Source organism: Hemicordylus capensis, chromosome 6, assembly GCF_027244095.1.
Source record: "Hemicordylus capensis ecotype Gifberg chromosome 6, rHemCap1.1.pri, whole genome shotgun sequence".
Classification (NCBI taxonomy): Eukaryota; Metazoa; Chordata; class Lepidosauria; order Squamata; family Cordylidae; genus Hemicordylus; species Hemicordylus capensis.
Window position 1 is genome coordinate 23,500,287 of NC_069662.1, and position 18,769 is coordinate 23,519,055.

General features: G+C 45.7%; 1 protein-coding gene across 1 annotated transcript in view; it reads left to right on the forward strand.

Moving 5' to 3' along the window:
- Positions 1–9,634, forward strand: part of CD19 (CD19 molecule) — a 30,992-nt gene extending 21,358 nt beyond the window's left edge. The window contains exons 15-19 of the mRNA XM_053263475.1: positions 308–376; positions 3,616–3,705; positions 8,116–8,196; positions 8,579–8,672; positions 9,269–9,634. Of these exons, the coding sequence (XP_053119450.1) occupies positions 308–376; positions 3,616–3,705; positions 8,116–8,196; positions 8,579–8,661 (323 nt within the window). The 3' untranslated portion in view covers positions 8,662–8,672; positions 9,269–9,634. The remainder of the gene's footprint in view (positions 1–307; positions 377–3,615; positions 3,706–8,115; positions 8,197–8,578; positions 8,673–9,268) is intronic.
- Positions 9,635–18,769: the final 9,135 nt, after the last annotated feature.

Sequence of the window (18,769 nt, forward strand, 5' to 3'; positions counted from 1 at the left end):
GCTGTTGTTGAACTACAACTCCCATCAACCCCAGTCAAATTGATAAATTTGGAGGGCCAAGTTTGCCCACCCCTGATTTAGTCCCTTGAACATCCTCTGTCCTAGAACACTTGTGACTCCTTTTTCAATTTGTTAGTATTCTTTGGGAACTGTAGTCCCTCCAACGGACCACAGTGATTCCAAACAGGACCATATTGATGCAAAATACATGGATGTCATGATTTTCCGAGACTGGGAAATAATGCCCCTGTGGATGCATTCTAAAATGGCATGGCTCTTTAGTGCAAGTGCTGATCTCTGCCCCCAGGTTTGCGCTTGCAGCTGGCTCTGAACCCCCAAGTGGACAAGCAGGATGGTGGCAGCGAAGCTTCTACAGGTAAGCAGAAAAGCCAGGTGCTTCTGTGAATCACAGGAATCCCACAGGTGATTTCGGCCCTCTGTTGAAAAGCCGGACCACAGCAAAGCATCTGCTGAGTTGCTGTCTTTTTATTGCTGCCCCTCCGCCCACCAGTGTTCTCTGTAACAGGGATTTCCAGGTTTTGTTGACTACAACTCTCAGCAACCTCAGCTGCAAAGGTTCTTTGGCTGGGGATTCTGGGAGTTGTAGTCAACCACATCTGGATATCCCTGTTACACAACTTGCACCTGCGCCTCTTTGAAGGTATCTCTCTATCTGCAAAGGGTCCATGGGTAAGGCCCTGCCTAAAGAAACAAGTCACATGGTAATATGAGCCCTGAGCCAGGGCCTGAACCGCTTCGGGAAGGGCATATATATACTGAATGAATGAATGGATAAATGATGAAATTGCTTGTGGATTGCACTACTTCAGAGCACAAGTGGAGGAATCACATGATTGAATGTCCCTCCCCCCGTCAAAAAAAAAGTGATTTAAAAATTTTTTTTAAAGTGATTTAGAAAATCACTGCACATAGAAAACTAGCTTGTTAGGGGTTAATGCTAGGTTAGAACCCCGTTCCTTGACATCAGATGTTTGCTGTGCCATGTTTGTATGGGGAAGCATTCATTCAGGTAATCCCCCAACTGAAATCTGAAGCAGTAGAATCCAAGCATAACATGGTCCTCTGTGTTTAGGCTGGACCGTGCAGCTCTTAAAAGCAGTGTTGCCACCACGTTGATGCTTTCTCATTTATTTATTTATTTAAAATATTTATACCCTGCCCCTCTAGTACACTACTGCTTGGGGTGGCTCACAACAACAAAATAGATAACAGTATACAATAAAAGTAATAAAATTAACCACATTGAGTAAACAAGTTAAAAGTCAGGTTAAAACCACAATCAGTATTAAGTTCAAATTAAAAGTTATTTTAAAAGCTAAAAACTGAAAATTATAAAAACTAAAAACTACAGAACCTACCAGATATAACCAAAGATGGAACATTAAAAAGCCTCCTTAAAAATATGTGTCTTTAGTTGTTTTTTAAAAACATTGAGGGAGGGAGCATGGCAATGCTCTTCAGGGAGGGCGTTCCAAAGCCAAAGAGCCACAACTGAGAAGGCCCTGTCTCTAGTCTCCACCATCTGGAATCTCTGTTAGTGGCGGGGCCATGAGCAGGGCCTGAGATGATGAACGGAGGGCCCTGGCAGTTTCATATGGGCGAATGCGGTCTGACAGGTACCCTGGCCCCAAGCTGTGTAGAGCTTTGAAGGTGAAGACCAGGTCCTTGAATCTAGCCCGGTAGTGGACCAGTAACCAATGAAGCTGCCACAGGATGGGTATGATACTCATGAAACAACTTGCACCCACAAGCATTCTTGCAGCAGAATTCTGGACCAGCTGAAGCTTCCAAACAGTCTTCAAGGACAGCCCCACGTAAAGCACATTGCAGTAGCCCAATCTGGATATTACCAATGCACGAGTGACTGTGGTCAGGTCCAGCTTCTCCAAGTAGGATCGCAACTGGTGTACCAGCTGTAGTTGGTAAAAGGCACTTCTGCAAACCACCGTCACCTGCGCCTCCAAGGACAACGTCAGGTCCAGAAGTACCCCCAAGCTGTGGACTCTGTCTTTCAGAGGAAGTGTGACCCCGTCCAAGACCAGATTTACCTCATTACTCGGATGATCAGTTCTACCAACCCAGAGCACTTCTGTCTTATCTGGATTAAGTTTCAGCTTGTTTGCTGCCATCCAATCCAGAACAGCCTCCAAGCCCCAGTTCAGAGCATCCACTGCCTCTCTGGTGTCTGCTGACTTAAAAGATACGTAGAGCTGGGTGTCATCAGCATATTGATGGCACCGCAGCCCACACCCATGGATGACCTTTCCCAGTGGTTTCATATAAATGTTAAACAGCATGGGAGACAGAATAGATCCCTGTGGCACATCCTAGGCCAAAGGCCAAGGGGTGGAGCAGGCATCCCCCAGCACCACTTTCTGAGTACGACCCTCCAGGTAAGCATGGAGCCACCGTATAACTGCCCCCAAGTCCCAACTCAGAGAGACATTCCAGAAGGATACCATGCTCAACGGTATCGAAAGCCACTGAGAGGTCCAGGAGGATCAACAGAGTCACACTCTCTCTGTCTATCTCCCGGTGTAGGTCATCCACCAGGGCGAGCAAGGCAGTTTCAGTCTCATATCCAGGTCGGAAGCCAGACTGGAAAGGATCTCCAGAGCAGTCTGGAGCTGAGACGCCACAACACTCTCCAATATCTTGCCCAAGAAGGGGAGGTTTGAAACTGGTTGAAGGTTATATAAGTCATCTGGGTCCAATGAGGGCTTGTGAGCGATTTTATCTGCAAAATGTAAAACAAATTGGTCACAGCGGGCTGCCGAGAGTTCCATTTCATGGTCTTTGGTGTCCTCACCTGGGAGGCCCTGAACCATTCGAAAAAGCTCCACTGGATGACATTGAGCTGATGCGATGGTGATGGGAAAGCAGGATTTCTTCGCCGCCATAGAGTAGGCCCTAATATGGGCTCTAGCCTGTGTTAGGTCACATTCATTCTGAGTTTTCTGCCAACGATGCTCAAGCTGTCTACCAGCCTGCTTCATTGTTCGCAACTCACCTGTATACCAGGGAGTCACTTGGGCTTGGAGGGTCGGGAGATGTTCCTTTGAGGGAAGAGAGGGAGTGTCTAGGCCAAGACTGCTCAGCACACACACACACACACACACTGTTTTGGGCTACAGCTACCCTCATCCCCAGCCACAGGAGCCAATAGTCAGGGATGATGGGAGTTGTAGTCCAACATGGACCAATGTTGTGCAGCCTTGGTCTAGCCTGAGCACAGATGATTTCTGCTAGTCCCTGCATGATTCATCTTCAAACTGAGGACCATCTCTTCTTGTCCTCCATCACCCTTATTCCCAGAGAAATGCCTCAGCTTCATTACTGATGTTTTTATCTCTGGCTTGTGAGTGGGATATTCGTCCTCTGTTTTGAGATAAGGAAACAGAAACACTGTTCTGGGCTGCGAGGAATTGTTGAAAAGCCCCGTGCTGGGAACAAGCTGCGTATATTATATTGGAAAACTCCAGACGAGTAAATTACAGCAAATGCCTCCATTTGGCTGGGACCCCCCTCCACAGAAGAATGTTTAGCCTGCTTGTTCATCCACTCCAGTCTGAGACGTTTCTCCTTTCCCATCAGGCTCCCAGACCTATGAGGAGATGAATGGGATGTTGCCCCCCACTGCAAACAAGACTCTTCACCTGCACCCCAACACAAGCAACGAGGAAGGTGAGTGCTAGGACAAAAAGAGGATCTAGTGGGAAGGGAAATTCCTGGGCTCCAGACGGGTTAATGCAATGGTCATCACTGTTTTTCAAGTGGCGGCCACTTCAGTAAAACCTGTTTGCTGTGAGAACCTGTTCCCACGCTGCTGACCTCTGCATGCTGCTGTTTTCCCAGTGCCAGGAGAACCCTTTAAGAGAAAGACAGCACTGTGGAGCCCCAGCAATGTCTAGGGGGGAAACATGTACACAGCTTTAGGAAAGACTACACTTCCCAATGCTCTATAGATGCCTTCCAAGATGGTGCTGGGTTTGAAAGGGCTCTGTTTTCCTTAAAGGAAACTGCACTAGGCAAAGCACAGCACTGTGGGAATGGTCACCTCCACACATTGCCAGGGGGACAATGTGGACTCTTTGGCTCTGGCCAAAGCTTTGCACAGGCTTAATAATTAGTCAGGGAGCCGCACTTAGGGCTGATGGGAGTCATTGGCTCTTGGGCCTTGCATCAAAGAACACTGCGTTAGTGTATCTGGGTAGTGCTGCATTGCACAAACTGTAAGTGGAAGTCTCTTAATCAGTCCTCCAAAGAGCAATGGCCTGACATTTTTTGACAAATGACCATGTATAAACTTCCTCAAGTACATCATGTGAGAAATCACAATTTTAAAAAGATTTAATGGCATGATGATCTTTATTTCTTCCTTATACAGAAAATCTTCACAATCCTAAATGTATTCCAATCAGAAGATAAATTTATATATCATTCTTCCTATGATGCTTTGATTTCAAGCTGGTTTTTTGCTTGTTTAAATAAAACCAGTTAGTAATTCTTTCTTCATTCTTGTGTATATGGATTTTATGCCCATCAAGAAGTTTCCTGTAATTTATTTATTTTATTTATTACATTCCCGATCTTCCTCTGAGGAGCTCAGAGTGGTGTACGTGATTATGTTTATCCTCACAACAACGCTGTGAGGTAGGTTAGGCTGAGAGATACATGACTGGCCCAGATTCACCCAGTGAATTTCATGGTTGAATGGGGATTCGAACTCAAGTCTTCCCGGTCCTAGTCCAACACTCTAGCCACTCTGACTTTTTAGATTGTGAGCCCTTTGGGGACAGGGAGCCATCTTATTTATTTATTATTTCTCTTTGTAAACCACCCTGAGCCATTTTTGGAAGGGCGGTGTAGAAATCAAATCAAATCAAATCAAATCAAATAAATAAATAAATAAATAAATTTCTGGGGAAAATTATGGGACAATCCAATAGATTATAATAAAAAAGCAGGCGGGGTGAAAGAGGTCAAAAAAATGTAACCAACAAATGTAAGATTTAATAATAACACCAGAATTAATAAGTGAAAGAGCAAAGAAAATTAAAAATTGGACTGCTCCAGGCAACGATGAACTGCATGGCTTTTGGCTTAAACACCTAACAAGCCTTCATAAACAACTATCAAAACAGTTCAATCACATTTTTGCAAGGCGGTGATATTGAACAATGGCTAACAACTGGGAAAACTCATCTCATCATGAAAGTCCCAGCAAAAGGTGCAGTTCCAAGTAATTATAGACCGATAACTTGCCTGCCAGACATGTTCAAATTATTAACTGGAATAATAGCAGATGAAGTCATGCAACACTTATTAACTAACGAACAGCTCCAGTTGAACAGAAAGGAAATTGCCCGAACACCAGAGGCACAAAAGACCAGCTGCTGATTGACAAAATGATTTTAGAAAATTGTAAGAGAAGAAAAACCAATCTAAGTGTTGCATGGATTGACAACAAGAAAGCCTTCGATTCATTGCCTCACACATGGATACTAAAATGTTTAGAAACAACTGGTGTCAGCAAAAACATTCAGATATTTATAAAAAAAGCAATGAGCATGTGGAGTACACAGTCAACAATCAATGGTGAGACACTTGGACAGGTTAGCATTAGAAGAGGCATTTTCCAAGGGGACTCACTATCCCCTCTGTTGTTTGTAATCGCCATGACCCCACTTTCACAAATACTAAACAAAACAGGCCACGGATACCAAACATCTAAAACATCAAGTAAAATCAACCATCTGCTGTACATGGACGATCTGAAGTTGTATGGAAAGTCTCAGTCAGAAATTGAATCACTGCTAAACACTGTCCGTATATTCAGTAGTGATGTAGCAATGGAGTTTGGACTAGACAAGTGTGTTGCATTAATAATGAACAGAGGGAAAATAAGAAAAACAGAAGGAATAGAACTGCCCAATGCAAGCAAGATCAAGAACCTGGAAGAGAAAGAACATTACAAATACTTGGGCATTCTCCAGGCTGATAACATTGCACACACTGAAGTGAAAAGAAAAATTGGAAGTGAATACATCAGGAGAGTTAAAAAAATCCTAAAGTCCAAACTCAATGGCGGGAACACCATACAAGCCATAAACACCTGGGCTATACCTGTTGTCAGATACACTGCAGGAATAATAGACTGGACCCAGGCAGAGCTAGAGACGCTAGATTGTAAGACCAGTAAAATAATGACCATCCATCATGCTCTGCACCCCTGCAGTGATGTAGATAGGCTATACCTCCCTCGCAGCTCAGGTGGAAGAGGAATGCTGCAAGTCCATCAAACAGTAGAGGAGGAGAAAAGATGCCTTGAAGAATATATAAAGGACAGTGAAGAAGATGCACTTCAAATGGTCATTAACAAGAAACTATTCAACACCAATGAAACAAAGCAGGCCTACAAGAAAGAACAAGTCAAGAACCGAGCAGAAAAATGGAAAAAGAAGCCACTGCATGGTCAATATTTGCACAATATAAGTGGAAAACCAGGCATCACCAAGACCTGGCAATGGCTTAAGAATGGCGACTTGAAGAAAGAAACCGAGGGTTTAATACTGGCTGCACAAGAACAGGCACTTAGAACAAATGCAATAAGAGCAAAAGCAGAAAAGTCAACAACAAACAGCAAGTGATGCCTTTGTAAAGAAGCAGATGAAACAGTGGACCACCTAATCAGCTGTTGTAAAAAGATCGCAAAGACTGACTACAAACAAAGGCATGACAAAGTAGCAGGAATGATACACTGGAACATCTGCAAAAAATACAAGCTACCTGTAGCCAAAAATTGGTGGGACCATACAATTGAAAAAGTTGAAGAAAATGAAGATGTAAAAATATTATGGGACTTCCGACTACAAACAGACAAACATCTGCCACACAATACACCAGATATAACTGTAGTCAAAAAGAAAGAAAAACAAGTTAAAATAATCGGCATAGCAATACCAGGGGATAGCAGAATAGAAGAAAAAGAAATAGAAAAAATCACCAAATACAAAGATCTACAAATTGAAATTGAAAGGCTGTGGCAGAAAAAGATCAAAATAATCCCAGTAGTAATTGGCGCCCTGGGTGCAGTTCCAAAAGACCTTGAAGAGCACCTCAACACCATAGGGGCCACAGAAATCACCATCAGCCAATTACAAAAAGCAGCTTTACTAGGAACAGCCTATATTCTGCAATGATATCTTTAAGAACAGCAACAACTTTGACAATAAAATTCAGCCATCCCAGGTCCTTGGGAAGGACTCGATGTCCGGATAAAACAAACCAGTCAATAACACCTGTCTGACTGTGTAAATAAATCATAATAATAATAACCACTACTCTATGCTGATTCCCTCTTTAGAATCAGCAAGTTTTTGTTGTTTTGCTTCTCATTTGCTATGTAGTTGTATTTTATGATGTTTTCCCCCCTTATTGTTATTTGTATTTTCCAAATAAAAAATATTGTGTTAAAAAAAACCAGAATCTGGGGTGAGGGACCCATGGCCAACTTTCCGGATCTTGTTCTTTCATACCCTTATTGCATTTACTCGTAGAAGCTAGAAACAAAACACAAGGCAACTAGCAAAAAAGGGAGGTGTTTTTCCCCCCTAACTCTCTAATATACTACTTGGTTAGGGTGACCAACCTTTTTCTTGGCAGGGCTCCATTGCCTTTAACAGTAGCATGACAGGCAGAAATCCAGCAGGTAAGCTTAGATAAGAACAGCCCTGCTGGATGAGGCCAAAGGCCTATCTAGTCCAGCATCCTGTTTCACACCACGGTGGCCCACCAGATGCCTCTGGGAAGCCCACAAGCAGGAGGTGAGGGCTCGCCCTCTCTCCTACTGTTGCTCCCCTGCAACTGGTATTTAGAGGCATCTTGCCTCTGAGGCTGGGGGTAGCCTATAGCCACCAGAATAGTAGCCACTGATAGACCTGTCCTCCATGAATTTGATACCAGGGAAAGCATCACCTATTGAATTTCTACTTATCAGGGGGGCAACTGGTTGACATCTCCAATTTTCCCTGGTCCCAATTTACAGAATTGGGATTGGGGGTTCAGTCCATCTGACTTGGTTCTCATTTGTAGATGCTGATTCCTATGAAAATATGGAAAGTCCAAACAATGTCAGTTCACGGAAGGAAGGCAGCTTTGATCCACGTGTAGAAGGTAAGTCCATGGGCAGTGTTCCCTCTAACGGGGAATCCAGACTACAACTCCCATAATTCCCAGCCACTATTTTCTCTGCCCGCCCACTGGCAAGCTGACCACCCACCACCACCATTCACCACTGCCACCTCTGGCCCAGCCGCCAACGCCATTTTCTTCCCTCCCGCCCATCCCTGTCACTATCTGGCAATGGTTTGTGAACTCTCGTGAGAGCTGCCACATATGGGATTAGCGACGGGTACACCTAAGAGAAATAGACAGACAGACAGACAGACAGACAGACAGACAGATAGATATGCCTATACAGTCCTTGGTAGGGCCAGGATGTCTTGGATCTCTCTTATTGCTACCTGCAACATCATTTCTTTTGTTCCTTCCACAGGCCCAGCTTTTGGTTCCACACGGCAAAATCGCTCCATTCCTTTTGGTGTTGGTTTTAGAGGAGGGATGCTGTGCTCGGACTAGAACTAGCCATGGTATGGGGCAGGCTTGGGGAGCCTGAGCCTCTGTAATTCCTTTCCTCTCTCATGATGTCACCCAGAATTTGAGGTCACGTATACTGTTTGGAAGAAGGTCTCTGCACCCTGGAGTTTATTGGAGCAGAGGAGCAGGAGGGTGCTTCTAGAATCCTAGAACTGGGAGATCCGATTTCAGGGTTCCCTCACCAGCAGCAGGAGCAGTATGGAGCCTCACATTCCTAAGTGAGAAGCAGGAGGCATTGGGCTGGGAACAAACTTATTGATTTATAAATCCTAAAATCATATGTGTTGGTCTAATGCAGGGTTAGGCAACCTTGGCACTACAGCTGTTGTTGAACCATAACTCCCATCATCCCCAGTGGCTGGGGATGATGGGAGTTGTAGTTCAACAACAGCTGGAGAGCCAGAATTGCCTACCCCTGGTCTAATCCGTTACAAGAACAATCCATAATCCAAAGCAGGTAATGCTTTCATTAGGACCCACCAAAAAGTAACAATTAAAGCATTCCTTTCTTTGCATAACCGTTTTTTAAGAGAGCCTTGAGGGAGGTTTATAAGCATATTTCTTTTGTTCTACTATCTCCTCTGCCCAGACTTTTGAGACAGTACAAGAACATGTGAATGGATGTGTTTAGAAGTACACAGACAGCTTGCACGGCTGCAGTGGTGAACTCACAACAGATCCACATTCACCCCATTTGGCCTGATGCAGAACCTTAGAATTGACTTCAAGAGCAATTGCTTCTTTGTGTTTCCAGTCGAAGCTAGCTGTGCAGAGTGCTGACTGGCTGACCGTATGACAATAAACAAAAGCTACCTCTGTCCCCGCCCACCTGGGTAGAGTGCCGATTGGCTGAATTTTGCAAAACTCATGGAGCCCCTCTCCAACCTGGGACAAGTTGTAAATAAACATATGATTGCTTTTTTTAAAGTGCTGAATAAACATTTACCCAGATGAACACACTAGGCACCTAGAAATTTTTTTCCTTTTAAACATACAAACTGAAAGCCTGCATGGAGAACTGAGAATAAAGGGTGAGAAGAGAAGCACCAGATCTTATGAAAAGTTCAACTAAATGAGCTCCGCTGCTGGCTCAGTGGTAATGGGACAAATTAACTGCCCCTTCCCCAGGAAGTACTCTGTGCCACCCAAAAATATATCCCTGAGGCCCCTGCAACCCTCAGGGATATATTCCCAGGTGACATAGGGAAAGTTGTTGAAATCCTCCCTGCACACTAGCACAGGTGCAGCATTAGTCTTCAGAAGCACTGATGCTACACTGGTACTTTTTTTGTTGTACCAACGCTTCGTTAGTCAGGATGTCAGCCATTGGCCCTTGTAAAGGTAAAGTGTGCTGTCGAGTTGGTACCAACTCCTGGCGACCACAGAGCCCTGTGGTTGTCTTTGTTAGAATAAAGGAGGGGCTTACCATTACCATTAGGGATGTGCCCGAAATGTTTCAGAGGCCATTATGAAGGCCTCTGAAACGTTTCGGCACTGGGGGCGTTTCGGCGTCGGTGGGGGTAGTGCTTTAGGGGCGGGGGAGGGTGTACTCACCCCTCCCGCCGCATTTCCCCCACCAGCACATTGTTTTTTGTAAGCCCCTCGGGGCGGCAGTGTTCCTCCCTGCTGCCCCGTCTTCCCCATCGGCCGGAAGTCGTGAGTGCGCGCACGCACACGGCAGAAGGGCACATGCACACAACAGGCGCACGTGCACTCGCCACTTCCGGCCGACAGGGAAGACGGGGCGGCAGGGAGGAACGCTGCCACCCCGAGGGGCTTACAAAAAACAACGCGCTGGCGGGGAAAATGCGGCGGGAGGGGTGAGTACACCCTCCCCCGCCCTTAAAGCGCTACCCCCGCCAGCGCCAAAGGTTTCCATGCACATCCCTAATTACCATCTCCTGTGCAGTATGAGATGATGCCTTTCAGCATCTTTCCTGTATCATTGCTGCCTGATATAGGTTTTTCCCATAGTCTGGGAAACATACCAGTAGGAATTCAAACCAGCAACCTCTGGTTTGCTAATCAAGTCATTTCCCTGCTGCGCCGTTAGGTAGCTCTTGTAGGTAGGTACATCTGTACAGGTGTATATGAGAGGCAAAGATGTGATGAATTCACACAGCCATGAGCAAATTCTTCCTAATCATCAGCTCTCTGAAAAACAAATCTACTGTGTGTCTCCAGCCTTGGTTCATTGACTTCACTGTGCAATGCGTCATTGTATATTTTCATAAAAGGAAGGGTTCCCATGGGACACAGTCTCAGATAATAAGTGTTTTTCCTAATGTTTTTCTTGCTGCAGTCTATTTTGGCAGCACTCATCCCCCGTAAAATAAAAACATTCTACATTGGACTCTATATTGTTGACCTGACCATCTGTTTGCTTCCCAAAACCACATTTCCTGATTTAGACAGAGACAGCTTTCTGTCTGAGGGAGTGATATAGGCAAGAGGCTCTCAGTGGGCCCTTGTAGTCCCATTTTGCTGCGTAAGACAGGACAGAAATTGTCCTTGACAATGTACAAAGTGCCTTTTTTGGTGCTGCTTTATTTATTTGTTTGTTTATAGTCTACTTTCCAGCAGGCTTATGAGATCACCAGACATTCTGTGTGTGTCCCCCTACTATCAGCTTCGCAACGCCTGGACCAATATGAACCGAATCGGGTACAGTTATAGGGGCACATAGGGACACCTGCATGGTCTTTATGATGATGTCATCCACCCTGATCCAAGATGGCGGAGGCGCAAGTGGTCTAACTTGTGAACCGCCTAACCAATTTGAACCAAATTTGCTACAGCTGTAGGGACACATAGAGATGTCCAAATGGCATGGTGTGTGATGATGTCATCCACTCCAATTCAAGATGGCGGCTGCATGAACATCTGAGGCACAAGCGGGCTAATTTGTGGACAGTCTGACTGATTTAAACCAAATTAGGTACAGTTGCAGTGAGTGACGCACAGGAATCTCAACAGCATAGTTTGTGATGATATCATCCACATTGATTCAGGATGGCAGACGGGTAAACTTTTGAGGCACAAGTGAGCTAACTTGTGAACCACCTAACCGATTTGAACCGTGTTTGCTACAACTGTAGGGACATATAGGGATGCCTAAATGGCGTCGTGTGTGATGATGTCATCTACTCTAATTCAAGATAGCGGCCATGTGAACATCTGAGGCACAAGTAGTTAATTTGTGGGCAGTCTGACTGATTTAAACCAAATTACGTACAGTTGCAGTGAGTGACACTGTAGCATCGGCCCTCTCTTACCCTGAAGAGTGAACCGAAAGTGAACCGTGTCCTGACTGACAGGTAGTGACCTCTGGGGATCAGCCATTCAGCACATGGTGACTGGGACCTAAAGGGTCTGGCGGCAGGAAGTGAAGGGGGTCTTTGTTCCCAGAAGGAGTCAGGAGGGCGATGAGATAAGATGGGGAGCAGGCTTTGTGAGTACCGGCCATGAAGCCTTGCTGTCTCGTGGCTAACAGCCAGCCTGGAGACTCCTCTCATGGAAGGGCATCTGCAGATTCTTAAGAGACAGAATTGCAGGAAACTTCAATTATCTCCTGGAGTTTAGAGTAAGGTTCAAGGGAAAAGGAAGCCAAGGGCTTTGGCTTCAGGGGAAGGTCTAGCCAGAGAACTGTGTGTTAGGTAGCCTGCGTTAGATTTCTTTTGATCTTGTGCTTTTGCAAATCCTTACAATTGGTCTATAATGTTTTTATCTGTAACGTAACAAAAAGGAACTGACCTTGAGCCCTATTTATCCAACCAGGGCTCTGTAAAAGTCTTTGTACCCTATAAAGGTGCTTTTAAAGTTTCCTTGCAACTGGGGGTGTTCTTTGAATTATGTTTGCAACTGGGTAGCCACGATTTTTAAAGTGTGCCACTCCAAACACCAGCTGGAGTGATCTTTGGAAGTAATCTTGTAAAGTACAGAGAATGTTCTTTTTATCTGTAACTTAAAGCTGAGAGAGCCTCAGACTGAAGCAGTCTAGTATTTTTAATAGAGTTTCCCCTTTTTTTGTTCTTTGCATTTTACCTGTGTCTGAGTGGATTTTTAACTTGGGAAAAGGGGTTTTACTCTTGTGCATACACGCGTCAATGTTGATTGTTCAGCAACTCCCACTACCAAGTTTGCTCTTCATGTATAGATTGCACATGGAAAGTTTTCTGTATTTTTCCATTGGTAAAAGAAGGAGAGTTTCTCTAGAATTTTGCCCACACCAGGGAGGGATTAAACTCTGTTAGAAAGTGGGCGTGGTGGCAGCGATTACCAAGAAACGGTCAAGTTTTAAAAGAACAGCCTTTGTTGAGCAAACATAGAGGAAATGAATCAGAATTTTTCTTTCCCCCATGTGGGCTTGCTCCGAGACAAAGGCTGGGCTTAAATCTGATATTTGCTACAGACACGCAGGGACACCTCAACGACATAGTTTGTGATGATGTCAACCACATTAATTCAAGATGGCGGACGTGTAAACTTTTGAGGTGCAAGTGGGCTAACTTGTGAATCACTTAATTGATTTGAACCAAATTTGCTACAGCAGTAGGGACACATAGGGATGCCCTAATGGTGCGGTGTGTGATGATGTCATCCACTCCAATTCAAAATGGCAGCTGTATGAACATGTGAGGCGCAAGCAAGCTAATTTGTGGACTGCATAACCCATTTGAACCAAATTGGGTACAGTTGCAGTCAGTGTTCCCTCTAAGGTGTGCACATGTGCCTGCGCTCACAAGTTTTTTGATGTCTGCTCAGTAAATGTTAGATCAGTAAGGCCCCACTCTGAATGCATGTGCGAACACACTGCCTTGATACTCCCAGCCAGAGCAAAACTCATTCCACACACAGATGAGAAAAGCTAGAGAGAACACTGGTTGCAGTGAGTGACATACAGGGACACCTCAATAGCATAGTTTGTGATGATGTCATCCACTCCGATTCAAAATGGTGGACATGTAAACTTTTGAGGCGCAAGTGGGCTAACTTGTAAACCACTTAACCGATTTGAACAAAAATTGCTGCAGCTGTAGGGACACTTCATTGGCATAATTTGTGATGATGTCATTCACCCCAACCCAAGATGGTGGTTGCATGAACATCTGAGGCACAAGCCAGCTAATTTGTGGATTGTCTAACCCATTTGAACCAAATTGGGCGCAGTTGCAGTGAGTGACACATAGGGACACCTCAGCGGCGTAGTTTGTCATGATGTCATTCACCCCAATTCAAGATGGTGGACAAATAAAGCTTTGAGGTGCAAGTGGGCTAACTTGCAAACCACAACCGATTTGAACCAAATTTGTTACAGCTGTAGGAACACATAGGGACACCCCAATGGCATAGTATGTGATGATGTCATCCACCCCAATCAAAGATTATGGTCACATGAACATCTGAGGCACAAGCTGGCTAACTTGTGGACTGTCTAACCCATTTGAACCAAATTGGGTAGAGTTGCAGTGAGTGACACACAGGGACAACTCAATGGCATAGTTTGTGATGATGTCCATACCAATTCAAGATGACAGAAAAACTTTTGAGGCACAAGTGCACTAACGTGGGCAGTCTAACCAATTTGAAACAAATTTGCTACAGTTGTAGTGAGTGACACACAGGGACACTTCAATGGTGTAGTTTGTGATGATGTCATCCACCCCGATCCAAGATGTCAGATGCATGAACATTTGAGTTGCAAGAGATCTAACCTGTGGACCTCGGTTTGAACCAAATTTAGTCCAGTTGTAGAGACAGTGAAAGGAAAGTAGGTTGATTAGTTCTTACTAGAACAACTTGATACATTTCTATCCCTCTCTTCCTCTGAGGAGCCCAGAGTGGTGTATATGGTTATGTTTATCCGCACAACAACCATGTGAGGTGGGTTAGGCTGAGAGAGAAGTGACTGGCCCAGAGTCATCCAGTGAGTTACATAGCTGAATGGGGATTTGAAGTCAGGCCACCCCAGTCCTAGTCCAACACTCTCACCACTATACCACACTGGCTCCTGCAGTGAGCTGAGATTTACCAAATATTTATTCGGGGTGGCCCAAGGTATTGTGGCACCTGAGGCAAGGTGCCAAATGCTGCCTTACCCCATGCCTTTGATGGGGGCCAGCCAGTCCCCTTTCAAAAACTGACCCTTACAAGCTGTGAAAGCGGTGTGGGAAGCAGGGAAGGTTGCCAGCAATCTCTCCTCTCCTCATTCATTTTGCAAGGTTTGCAAGGAGTGTGAGGAGAGGTGTTCCTTGCAAGGTTTGCAAGGGTCAGATTGGTTCTGAAGACTGCTTTGATGGCGGCGGCAGTGGACATCTTGCCACTCTGCTGGTGCCCAATGATTTGCTGCCTGAGATTACAGCTTCACCTTGCCTCATGAAAGGGCCGCCCCTGCTGTAATTTCTAAGCAACACTTCTCATCATTTCCTTGAATGCCAACGTGGGAGGCATCATGTTGCCCAAGCTGGGCACTGAAGCAGCGCTACCCAGAGGGAAAGGGAGTCTGTAAACCTGGAGAACATCCAAGGTGTGCAGAAAAATTGTGTGTTTGTTTTTAAGGAACAAAACCAAATGAAAGACTGGAGACTGCACACACATGCCGCCCTAGAACAGTGGCAGCTACAGACTCAAATGGTCATTAGGCTGATGAACATACGAACAAACAGCCCTGCTGGATCAAGTCCAAGGCCTATCTAGTCCAACATCCTGTTTCACACAGTGGCCCACCAGATGCCTCGGAGGAACGCACAGGCAAGAGGTGAGGGCATGCCCTCTCTCCTGCTGTTACTCCCCTGCAGCTGATATTTGGAGGCATCCTGCCTCTGTGGCTGGAGGTGGCCTACAGCCACCAGATAAGTAGCCACTGAGAGACCTGTCCTCCATGAATTTGTCTAAGCCCTTTTAAAGTCATCCAAAATAGTAGCTATAACCACATCCCACGGCAAAGAATTCCATAGATTAATTATGTGCTGTGTGAAAAAGTATTTCCTCTTGTCAGCCTTAAATTTCCTGACCTTCAGTCAGGAATTTGAAGCAAACAGCCTGCCTCTTGCTTCCCTTCAATCACAAGCCCAGTGCATAGAGGAAACGTTTGTTGACCCCAGTTTCCTGCCTCCAAATCCTTTAAGCTGTTGGTGGGTGAGCTGGCCCTTTAGCTGGTTAAAAAAATCATTTGGGAGAATGGGACTGGAAGTGGGGGGGGGACATACTTTGGTTCTAAATTAAGCCCTGCAAAGGGCAATTTAAGCTATGAAAGGGGCAGATCCCTTAACAATTGGAAGGATCCTGGAGGGTGGAGGAATTGGGGTTGAGGTGTGTATCTCTCAACCTCAATTTCTCCCCAGGCATGGGGAACACAGCATGGGGAAAGAGTTAACCCCATTTCCACATAATGTACTGGAGAGATCAGGGCTAGTTACTCCAGCTGAAAAGCACTCTCTAGTGCTGTTGCTGTATAGAGTGGATGGAGGTATTTCCTCCTAGAATAATAGAATGTTGGGATTGGACGGGACCTCAGAGTTCTTCTAGCCAACCTCTGACTCAGTGCAGGAAACTGCTACAGCCTCCCTGACGGATGGCTGCCTATATGCTGCCCGAAAACCCCTAGCCCCCACTCTGTGTGTCAGACTGTTCCACTGTCTAACAGTTCTCTCAGTTAGGAAATTCTCCCTAATTATAGCTGAAATTTGCTTCCTTGTAATTTCAACCCACTGGTTCCAAGTTCTGTCCTCAGGAGTGACAGTGAGCAAGCCTGGTCCTTCTTCTGTGTGACAGCCCATCATCTATTTGGAGATGACGTATCACCCCCTTATTCTTTTCATTTCAGGGTAAATATACCCAGCTAATAATTCAGCCCTGCCCTCCCTGATTACTTGCAAGCCCCAAGGATTTGTTCCTATTAAATCTGTACCTGTGGAGCACATGAAAGATGCCTAGTGATAGTGTAAATGGGAGGTCACATGTGTGTGGGAGAGGAGAGCTGGTCTTGTGGTAGCAAGCATGACTTGTCCCCTTAGCTAAGCAGGGTCTGCCCTGGTTGCATATGAAAGGGAGATTAGAAATGTGAGCACTGTAAGATATTCCCCTCAGGGGATGGAGCCGCTCTGGGAAGAGCAGAAGGTTCCAAGTTCCCTCCCTGGCATCTCCAAGATGGGGCTGAGAGAGATTCCTGCCCGCAACCTTGGAGAAGCCTCTGCCAGTCTGTGAAGACAGTACTGACCTAGATAGACCAATGGTCCGACTCCGTATATGGCAGCTTCCTATGTCTCTCAGTAGGGCAGATGGCAGCAGGGATTGAGGAGAGGACCCAGGCAAGACCACCTGACCTACTCACAGCTGACACTAGCTGTGTTCCGACCTGAAGAGGAGATCATCAATGAACTGGCAGCACTAAACTCAGAGCCAGGCCTGTATTCAGAGTTGTCAATTTTTCAGACAGAAACCCCCTTCCAGGCTAGCTAACCTTCCAACATGGGCCCGGGGTCTCCAGGAATCAGCATCAAACTCTAGGATCAAACAGCAGGCTTGGGTTTATTGTGAGGCTTTACTGCGAGTTCAAAGTTGCCCCCAAAAACCGACACAAAAAGTGGATTTTTTAACCCCAGATATAAATTGGGCTACACTCTTAACGCGCAATGAAAAACCCGAATTGTGTGTTAAGTGCTCCCCGATAGCTCTCAGGGACTTTGGGGTAAATCTGTCCGATATGTGAATGCACACCCTCCATTCTGGAGGAGATGCAAACTAAAAGGTGGGTGTGAAAATCTTCCAGGAGAAGCAATCCTGATAATTTAAGTGCAGCAATAGGCCACCTTGGCTCTCCAAAAAAATTGTGGCTGGGGATGATGGGAGTTGTAGTTCAACTACAGCCGGAGAGCCAAGGTTGCCTACCCCTCTCTTAGTGGCTTGATATTGTGAAAAATATTGGAATGGGGGGGAAGGAATTGGTGGGGGGGGGGCACTGCTCCAAGAATAGTCAAAGTCAAAGCTGGTAGCCTGAACGCTTATTACACATGCACGATGCAGATTCTCATCCAAACTACAATTAACTCCTCCTATTCAGACATTATGTTGTACAAGCATACAGGTGTTTGTACACTTGTACCTGTGTGGATGCCAGTACCTGTGCTCATTTTCAAAAGTGAAACAGAGTACAGAACCCCCCCCCCCGCAAACGCATGTTACAGAAAGAAAGCCTACTGCTGTAGCTTGTGCTCATCATTACGTATGAATAATTGTACCTGTGCACAGATCTGTATCTGTGTACACTGTACAAATGTACAACATAATGTTTGAATAGGACTTTAATGGATGGCATCCTCAGCAACACATCAAGTCAATCTTGCCTTCCCTCCCCACAAGCTCATCCTCCCTCTCCGCTGCTGCCTGAAGAGTTCCCTCCCCTTCTTATCTCTGAAAAACAGCAAACAAGGCAGCAACGTGTCTCCTATGGATTTGCTGGGTGATGTCGTTGCAAATTCAGAAGCACAGGCACTCTCCGTAATAGCCCACATACCAGCGCTCCGTTCCTGCATGTTGCCCCTCCACTAAAGGTAAAGTGTGCCATCGAGTCAGTGTCAACTCCTGGCGACCACAGAGCCCTGTGGTTTCTCTTTGGTAGAATACAGGAGGGGTTTACCATTGCCATCTCCCACGCAGTATGAGATTATGCCTTTCAGCATCTTCCTACATTGCTGCTGCCTGACATAGGTGTTGCTAACTTGCCCATAGTCTGGGAAACAAAGACCACTTGGGACTGATGGATGAGGTTTGCCAGTCTGTGAATTTCTGGTGCTCCCTGGCAGTCTGGGTGTGTGTTTGTTTGGGTGCGTCCCCCAGAAATCCTAAAGGGGCTTGAGCCCTGGTGCTCCCACAAGCATATAGTCATCAATGGCAACGCTAGAATAAAGGGGGGGGGGGCAGAAGGGTGTGCTGTGTCCCATAAATTGGATTTCTGAAACAGATATGGAGGGCAGGTATGGGGGCAAACTGCTTGTCTCCAAGGGTGGCTCCAAAGGCGGGGCAAGGAGGCAAGCACCCCTCCCCCAAGTGGCTAGCCCCTGCCACCACCCATTTCTGTTTCAGAAACGGA